General features: G+C 31.7%; 2 protein-coding genes across 2 annotated transcripts; both read right to left on the bottom strand.

Annotated features, from left to right (window-relative positions):
* Nucleotides 1-426: 426 nt before the first annotated feature.
* Nucleotides 427-3,960, bottom strand: LOC129885443 (universal stress protein PHOS34). The gene is made up of 5 exons (XM_055959719.1): nt 3,619-3,960; nt 3,454-3,533; nt 1,009-1,127; nt 834-910; nt 427-727 (listed from the first exon to the last, which is right to left on the bottom strand). The coding sequence occupies exons 1-5, from the start codon at nt 3,854-3,856 to the stop codon at nt 702-704; spliced, it is 540 nt and encodes a 179-aa protein (XP_055815694.1). The 5' UTR covers nt 3,857-3,960; the 3' UTR covers nt 427-701.
* Nucleotides 3,961-5,532: 1,572 nt separating this feature from the next.
* LOC129884482 (uncharacterized) lies at nt 5,533-7,975 on the bottom strand. Its single transcript, XM_055958777.1, has 5 exons — nt 7,405-7,975; nt 7,006-7,317; nt 6,320-6,415; nt 5,952-6,019; nt 5,533-5,820 (listed from the first exon to the last, which is right to left on the bottom strand). Exons 1-5 carry the CDS (start codon nt 7,726-7,728, stop codon nt 5,706-5,708), a joined length of 915 nt encoding a protein of 304 aa, XP_055814752.1. The 5' UTR covers nt 7,729-7,975; the 3' UTR covers nt 5,533-5,705.
* Between the last annotated feature and the right edge of the window lie 1,290 nt (nt 7,976-9,265).

Here is a 9,265-nt window from a genome sequence, read left to right as displayed (position 1 = left end):
TTAAAGAATCCCTCTAGAATCTATGGACAAAGGAAGACTCACTCATTAGACTAGGATGAGCAGGGGAAGAGTGACTGGGCCAGACAAGATTTTGGTGGAGTTTTGAAAGAACACAGGCAAGGAGGTCTGGAATAGCTAACTCGGTTGTTTAATGAAGAATAGAGGTGGAGTACGATGGTTAAATTGAATAAGAACAAGGGGGATATCTAAATTAGTATATTTAGTTCAGAATCCTTCTAATTGAGCTAACAAATAGATCTTAAATTATGCTTTTCCTGCTTATATGATTCGTGGGTCTAGAAGTGATGTCTTACATCTTGATGACAGAAATTGTTAAAGTATTCCAGCACAAATGGTACGCCATCAATCTCTTAGGAACATTATCCAATGTGTTTATAGATGAATTTTTTCACAGCTATCAGCAACTATTCACAATATAAATTGGTATTATAAACAAACTTAAATACTGAATATACATAAAATAAACACAATTTAACTGGGTTGTTATTGTTGTTGTTGTAATTTAAAACCAGATAAAAATAATTTACATCAATGATAGCATAAGCTTTTTATATAAACACAGACATTATAAAGGAAGAACCTGCCACTAGTAATACAGCTGCTGCCACAATATCATACAAATCAGCATTACTTGGATGGACATCACTTCAGAGTAAGTTCCCCAAAATTTGAAAGTTCCATTAAATCACAGAGGCTTCCCCAGCTTCTGTTTTGGCAATAATTTGGACTAGTTTAGATTATTGCAACACTTTTGAGTTCAAAACAGAAAAATCAAACCAACGCTAAAGAACAGAATGCTATAAACATTATACCTTTTCCAGGAACTATGACGACTGGTGCAATCTTACAGTTGTGTAAGCAATACTCAGCGACACTTCCTTGCAGTACACTAAAAAGAAATTAACCAGAAAAATCAGTAATCGACTTAACAACCAATGAGTAACCTGTGCATACACAAGTGTGTCTTTGTGTGTGATAGAGAGAGACCTTTGGATTATGCCACGTCCCCTGGTTCCCATAACCACAGCTGAAGGCTTCAACCTTTCTGCTTCCTTGCAAATTACCTTTCCAGCATCTCCTTCCACAATCCTAGCCACTGTCTTCACCTATGTCAACATGAATCCAAAGAATTGAGTTTACTGTGTTATCAACTTCTAGAAATTATACCTATGAAACCAGAACTATAGAGATTATTAAAACCAACATTTACAAACTTCTTTCAGGGTTTATAGTACATTCTTCTGTGAAGAAAAAGGTCTTCTTGTTACACCACCGTAAGGCTTTAAAATGAAATAAATATATATATATATATACACACACACACACACACACACACACACACATATATATATACACATATATAGTGGACAAACGGCAAGAAAAATATTTCCACAGTAGAATTGGAAATGCAGATGTTGCATATGCCATGAGAATATATTCCAATGTGCTAGCAAAACTAAACTTGTACATATTTTCCAATTGTCAACAAAACTATAAACGAAAAAAATAGAGAAAACTCATGAAGATACTGTTGCATAACAAATAAAAACTTGCATAGAAATGGTGTACCATGTGTGTAATAACTAAAAATAAATTAGAAAATTAAAGACAAATGCATCATTCAAGCAACAACTAGATAAATTTCTGACAATCTTCAAGCCCTCGGGGTCATGTCTCAGATAGGGACATAAACCTTCGTGGACTAGCATAATTCTCAATAACACAACGACCAACAAACTGGGGAATTGCAACTGCCATAATTTCATCTTAATTATTCCCAGTTGGGTATTGCATGTGTCATATTTTCATATGAAAATGCCTTCAACCACAAATTTAGACTACGTTGAAGCCCAAAAGAAGAAGCATAAGCGTAAAAGTTCATACCAACCAGAGTACTACACTTTGTCAGCCTTCAATAGGTCTACTTCATCCAAATTCATTTATTATAAGCATATGAAACAACTAATGAAATTGTGCATTTATAGATCAATTTATGCGTAAGTACTTATCTTAATAACTATACGAATAACTAACGACAGGAAAGAACTCATTGCCATGATATCTATACAGGAACCAATCAGTTATGAGAGAAGTCGAAAAGTAAATCAAACAGTATACAACACGATGTCCTTCAAGCAACTATCTATTAGCCATGTCTCATATAAATCATATTTGTTGCTTAAGTACTATGTTTAGAGAGAAGATTAGCTCTTCATATATTTGATTATTTGTTCCATGACAAAACATTTATTTCTAAACGCTTGAATGGTTAAGTCAAAAAGAACACAAGCGACAAGCACAATCATGTTACTAAAATTTTGTTATAAAAGCTTTCCCTCTAGTGTTTTTAACTTCTAGTATTAGTCGCGAACAAGGGAGAAAGGGATGATGCTCTACCCCTTTGACATAATTGCAGAACAAACTAGCAGCCTATGTTGGGTGTTTGCCCTGGCTTTCCTAATATTATTGGATTTTCCTTTTCCTAAAAGGAAAACACAAAGTCTCCATATTTGGCTAGTCTTTTTTCTTGTAGGAAAAGATTTATGACTCTATAAATAGAGATTCATTCCTTCTAACATGGTAGCATTCACAAGGTAGTCCTACGGGTTTTGAGAGTTTTGTGTAGGAAGAAAAACGGTGAGACATTGTTATGTTAACACTTGTGTGGACCTTTTTGTATTCCGAGTGAATTGTATAAGGTTATTTCTCTAGATATTTTGTACTCTCATATTTATAGCGGATTGCTTTTCTCCTCTTGTGGATGTCGGTCGGTTGACCGAACCACGTTATATGTTTGTGTCTCTTTTGGTAATTTCTCGTTTATCTTCTTACTCACGATCTTTCAAAGTTTGTTTTGCTAACTTCCGCATGACACCTGATTATTTCGGTCCTAACAACCTATTCTTGAGAAGGCCAGAATATGACCTGAGTACTGCAACACAAATAATGTAATAGATCTAGCTGAACATATATTATATTAAGTAGAAGAAAACACTTGCAACAGATTGTGAAATATCTCATGACTGCTATTCAATTCTGGAATTATAAAAACCATAAGCTAAAAAAACAATAAGTAACAGGTTAGGCACCTGACTAGAATCAACTCTCACACATAGCCTAATTCATGGTATATAGTTATGAAAACTTACATGCATGTTAAATAAACCAATCAAACCATTTGAATCATGGTATTATCCAGCAGAGTAAAGCTCTATATGAGCAGCTAAAACTTCAGAAGTAATGATCATGATGAAAACCCATTCAGAAAAAGACCACTAAATCAAATCGAAATGAAACATATGCAAGTTCGGTTCTGATAATCAGTTATACATATTTCCTACAATGAATTATTCCTTAATCAAGTAACTGCAAGTTCTCAAAGGAACTATTGTGTCTTACATAATTACTGCAAAAGCAAAGAGAAAGACTAACCATGGCGACCGAAAAAGCCTCAACAGCAAGCTTCTCCATGAGTCCCTGTGTAGCCTCATAGACAATTTCATTTCTCAGACCTGAAACAAAATTAGAAACAAATAGAGCTATATATTAACTATTATTGTTAAGATCAATTGGTTAAAACGGAGATGCGAAACTTACTGGAGACGGCGTGAACGAGATGAATTGTATCGGCGAGACGGCAAAGGTGAGTAATGGCCCAATCAAAAGCGTGTTTGCTGTTAGGGCCGTGATCTATAGCGATCATTATGTCACGGCCGCGACGTCGTTCGCCGGTTTCCCTATCCAGCTCCGGCTCCGGCTCCGGCACTACGGGTATGAGAGAATGAAGCTTCACTTCGCTCCAATTGTACTCTTCGTCTTCCATTACCGTTTCCATTGCCTTTTGGGTTGTTTTGCAATTTGTGTGAGATTTGCGTTTTGGATTATCCGACTTATGAGAATTCGTATACGAAATACATATAAATTAGCACCGATCACGTTTAAAAGTATATATGAGAGGCACCAGCCACCTTATTTGAATTCAACGAATAAAGTTTGCCAACGCATTCGTGCCTGCTATTTTATTTTTGACACGTTTCATCACTTTTAGCTTTTAGAATCAAAAATTAAATAATATTTTCTAAGCATTACTTATATTAAGAAATTACAATAACAACAACCAAATTTAGATTTCAGAAGGATAAAGTGTATGCAGTATATTAAGAAAACGATGATGTGAAATACTAGTTTAAATTTATCAATTTGGTCCTGTTTGATTATTAACACCCAAGAATGTAAAAATACTCAAATTACAATAAAAACGTAAAAGTTTAAGTAAATTTTTTTCGTTTGTCTATTGTCGTGAAGGCGGGTGAGCACTAGTCCTTGGCTTGCAAATATTTAATTTTTTATTTTAAAATGAGATAAAATTAAAACGTGTCTTAAAATTTAGATGAGAGAATATAGAAAAGTATTCTAAAATTTAAAATTTAAAAAAGAGTGTAAAAGGAACAAATATCATCAACTAAAGCAAACTTACAATTATGTTCATTCTCTCATAATAACATAAGCATACTTAAAACATAAATACTTTGAAATACTTTATAAAACAAAATTATGGCAGTATGCAGGTGTGGACCCACATAGGGTCAAGAGGTTCAAAGAAATCCACCTTGTCCAAAAATTTTGGTATTTTCTATGGGTTAAATTATATAAATTGCGTATATAAACTTATTATTATTCTTTTGTTTGTAATAAAGAAAAAAAAATATAATTTTCCCATGGAAAATTTGTTGAAACAGTGTTGCTAAATTAAGTAACTTTTTAGCATTTAGTTAACGTAATAGGCTTTTGTTATTCAATGTTTAAAAAAATATATTCTCCAATTTTTTTGAGGTAAAAAAAAAGAAAAGAAAAAAGAAATGTCGATCTCAATCTTAAAAATTGTTCATTTTGTTTGTAACCCTCATTCCATTAAATAAAAACGAGTGTTGAACATATGTATTTATCGATACTATTTTTATTATTGATTAAATTCATTTTCATTGAACAATAAAATGAAATTTTAGGTCCACTATGGATAAAATGACATCGGCCTTGAATATGTGAATAGCATGTATATATATATATATATATATATATATATATATATATATAACATCTTCAGTCTTCACCGTTCAAGTTTCAACTCGATCCATGCCTTCATCATTCATAGCATCAACACTTTGATCACTTCAATTATATGATCTATTGGAAAATCAACGAACTAAATTACGTTTCAATATATATTTCAATTTGAAAATATACACCCATGGTATATACTAGCAGTTCAAAGTTTAAAAAAATTGTTGATACAAAATAATAATCGTTGAATATTCATCCATTATTCTTTGTCAATTTTTTGAGTGAAAATCACAAAAAATAACTCAAGTGGTTAAGTAACTCTAATATGCGATATTAAAGAGCATCATTATATTAAAACTCAATGGAGAAGGTCGATATTAACAAATTGAATTTACCATTAATATAATACATTTGATCGAACAAAACAATAGTACTTGAAGGGATAATTAATGAGACACCAACAATTGCCTAGATAACAAATTAACAATTATTTTCTAGGTAAGGTAATAATACTGATTAACATCACAATAATTAGTAAAATAGATTCATTACGTACATTGTCAGCCAATATAATTTAAATTATTATTATATAGATTTGTCACATGTTCGCATGCAAAATCACTTCACGAGGATGAAAGAAATTTCTTGAGATAATGATTGTAAGTGCATGGTCTCTCTAACTGAACTAGATGTCCTGCATTCTTTATGTACTGAATTGTCGTATTTTCTCCCAACTTCCTGCACTCATTTTTAATGATTCTTATTAGATATTCGATAAATCTGATAATTAAAAACATTAGTATTGAATTCTAAGATTGTTCAACAAATATTCGGTTCAATCATAGTAGCCAGAGTTACTAAGAACTTACTTTTTCATGTCATCAGAAAATGTCATATTAAAGATCTTGTCGTTATCTCCACATAAAAGATAAATCCTCTGCGTGAAAAATGAACAAAGAGATTCATGAATACTACTTTAATCAAGAGGTAAAGGAAGAATTTTGACAATTACTATGAAAACTGAAAATTCTGTTAGATGTCCAAATTTGGGTAATGAAAGTGAAGTAATAATGTTTAGAGTTCGAAAAAGTGATTTAAGGTAGCCATTGCCCATTGTGGCACATAATTAATGACCTAGTTATAATTAATGAAACAAAATGAAAATTACGTAACAATAAAGTTTGAATTTCATCATCATTAAAAAATAAATGAAACATTAAATTAAGGTTGGACAAACCTGGAAGTAGTTAGGCTCTGTAATAGTTGCGTCTTTGTCACTGACTACTAAAGCTTCAAGAAGTTCCACTTTTTCCTTTCTGTTGCCAAACATTGCCTGTTTTTACAACATTTTACTATTAAAAACCATACTACTAACACGTCAATTTGACTTACATGCATAGATATTTTCTTTTACATAACAAGTTATTTATTGTGCTATATAGATTAATTAATTATATTTATTGTAGATAATAACTTGTCATTGTATGTATATGACATCGGAGAAGTGGTCCCCATGACGTGATTCAGGTAAGATTTCTAAATCGACATATGTGAAGTCGAGATTTAAAACTTATAACTTTGAATTTTAATTTTTATAAATTATTAAGTTTTAAATTAAAAATATATACATATTTTTTAAAAATTAAGATAAAATCAAAACTACTGGTGGTTCTATCGTGGATACCCCTCCTGCAACTGAGGGGTTACAAAACAAATTCATGTATCTCAAACGATGACTTGTCAAAAAGACATTATAGCAATTAGCACATGAGTATATTAGTCCACTTTTGACTTTGACTTTTACTTTTACTCTTTTGGGGGCTGCTTCTATTTCGACTTGAAAGTTGTAAACATTATAAAGTTAATTAGCATAAGTAATTAATAGTAAATAGAGATCTGAAATATTAGTTAAAAATAAGGTACCGCGTGAAAATCCTTGTAAAAAAATTGAGGCAGCCATGGCAACTTGTGAGAACCAATATATAGAAGCACTTTGACTCCAGAGACGGTTTTGGGCAAAAGAAAATCAGGCCAATTTGTGAACCCAATATTCTTCAAAGAAGCATTGCTAATAGATTCAGTCATCTCTATAACTGTGCTTGACATAACCATAGATTCAACCATGTGAGGATACAATTGAGCCAGCTTGAACCCAACCATTCCTCCATAACTTAGCCCAACAACAGAAAACTTCTCCACACCCAGCTTCATCATTCCCTTTGCTAAGCATTCCGCCTATTTAATTATCCCATAATTAAATATATTATACATTTTAATAAACAGTTTAAATTTTGTAGATGAGATGATAATACAATATGATACCTGAATACTTGTTGACCGTTCAGGACGAGTGGTGATGGAATCTCCAAAGAAAAGTAGATCAGGAACGTAGACAGCAAAATCTGAACTTAAGGAGAGTAGTTGAAAAGGCCATGTCACAATTCCATTGGCAACAAATCCATGAACAAATACAACTGGAGGCTTAGGAGATTTATTTGATAATTTGTTGTTTGGATGAATGGAATCAGTTGGAACCCAAAAATGCATTGTAGTTCCTGGTTCTATTTCCACTAACTGGGATGTCATTCCAATTACTTTCATTACACCATGAATAATTGGCTTCAAAATTACAAACATATTTCCCATTTTAACAAACTGCTCTTAATTTTCTCAACTGATCTGAGATTTTATAAACAATTAGTCGTGCACAATACTCCACACGAAAACATTTATTAACATAGTACATGATAACTCCATCAGTGGAGTTTGACCTGAGAAGGAAAGAAAGAGAAGAAGCCACAAGAAGAAGAAGAAAGAAGAGTAAAGAGGAATGTACAGAGAAGAATAGAGAAGAAGAAGGTTGTAGAGAAGGTGGAGAAAGTTGTAGAGAGAAAAAAATATCACAGTAATGAGAGTATCTTATTTGTCTTCAGTGCAACATATATATATATATATTTCCAAACTTGTACAGTAAAGTATTTGTGTATTTATATCATCTAACATGTAACCAATTCTAACAATTTATAACAACCATCTAACAACCTTTAACAATCCATAACAATATTCTAATTAATTCTAACTCAATTTCTAACTATGATAACTTGCCAAGTTAACAGTATATGTATGTACAACTACAAGTTGAGCTGGCCAACTATACATAACATTATATTCCAGATGACAGAGTCTTATCTTTTTATTATTTAATTCTAACTCATTCTTCACGACGGCTGACTACTTTTTGTTTAATTACTTTAACAATCCCTAAGACGTGACATATTATATGGCCATATTGGTAGAGGTGCATTTATAGTTGTATTATCACTATTATCATCAATTGTCAATTTCTCAATCTTCGTACATATGATAAGATCTCGGATCAATTTATATTAAATGATTGCCTTCATTATATTATTGCTAGCGAATACTACTATTTTGGTTTTGAATTTTTCGAACCCATTTTTACTTCATTACATATTTTGAACTTGTACGTGAAATAGAGTTTTAAAAAAATTCAAATATATAAATATATCATTATTTTTTAGAATATACTTAAAAGGGAAGAACAACATACATATATAAAAGGGGTAATGCATAAATACTCTCTGAATTATGATCGAAATTTCAATGACACACCTTAACTTAATTAATGTCATATTCTAATTTGAAGTAAAATTAATATCTCCTTCCAAACAAATTCTCAAATTTTAATCAAATACTCAACACACAGACCTCGACTTAACTAATGTCATATTATAATCTGAAGTAAAATTAATATCTCCTTCCAAATAAATTCCCAGATTTTAATCAAATACACAGACCTCGACTTAACTAATGTCATATTCTAATATGAAGTAAAATTAATATCTCCTTCCAAACAAATTCTCAGATTTTAATCAAATACTCAACACACAGACCTCGACTTAACTAATGTCATATTATAATCTGAAGTAAATTAATATCTCCTTCCAAACAAATTCCCATATTTTAATCAAATACTCAACACACAGACCTCACACATACACATAGGTTTTCACTTTGAATTTTTTTATCAACCTCCAGCATCTTTAATTTGTTGCAGGGGGTAGGAACTCAACTTCTGCGTAGATACTGTACATAGTATAGTACTACCTATTCTGCTCTTTCACGATACTTTTGGCAATGTAAACGCTATTACGACTACTGT

This window comes from Solanum dulcamara, chromosome 4 (genome assembly GCF_947179165.1).
Source record: "Solanum dulcamara chromosome 4, daSolDulc1.2, whole genome shotgun sequence".
Lineage (NCBI taxonomy): Eukaryota > Viridiplantae > Streptophyta > Magnoliopsida > Solanales > Solanaceae > Solanum > Solanum dulcamara.
Note: the sequence above shows the minus strand (reverse complement) of the source record. Positions and strands in the feature narration are given on the sequence as shown.

Excerpts from the sequence above, each read along its gene's own strand:
- LOC129885443 (XM_055959719.1), bottom strand. The coding sequence starts at position 3,856 with ATGGAAACGGTAATGGAAGACGAAGAGTACAATTGGAGCGAAGTGAAG. Across the intron at positions 1,128-3,453 it reads AGGCTTTTTCGGTCGCCATG|GTGAAGACAGTGGCTAGGAT; the intron begins GTTAGTCTTTCT and ends ATGTTGACATAG. Across the intron at positions 728-833 it reads CGTCATAGTTCCTGGAAAAG|AAGCTGGGGAAGCCTCTGTG; the intron begins GTATAATGTTTA and ends TTGCCAAAACAG.
- LOC129884482 (XM_055958777.1), bottom strand. The coding sequence starts at position 7,728 with ATGGGAAATATGTTTGTAATTTTGAAGCCAATTATTCATGGTGTAATG. Across the intron at positions 7,318-7,404 it reads AACGGTCAACAAGTATTCAG|GCGGAATGCTTAGCAAAGGG; the intron begins GTATCATATTGT and ends ATAATTAAATAG. Across the intron at positions 6,416-7,005 it reads TTTACAAGGATTTTCACGCG|GCAATGTTTGGCAACAGAAA; the intron begins GTACCTTATTTT and ends TTGTAAAAACAG.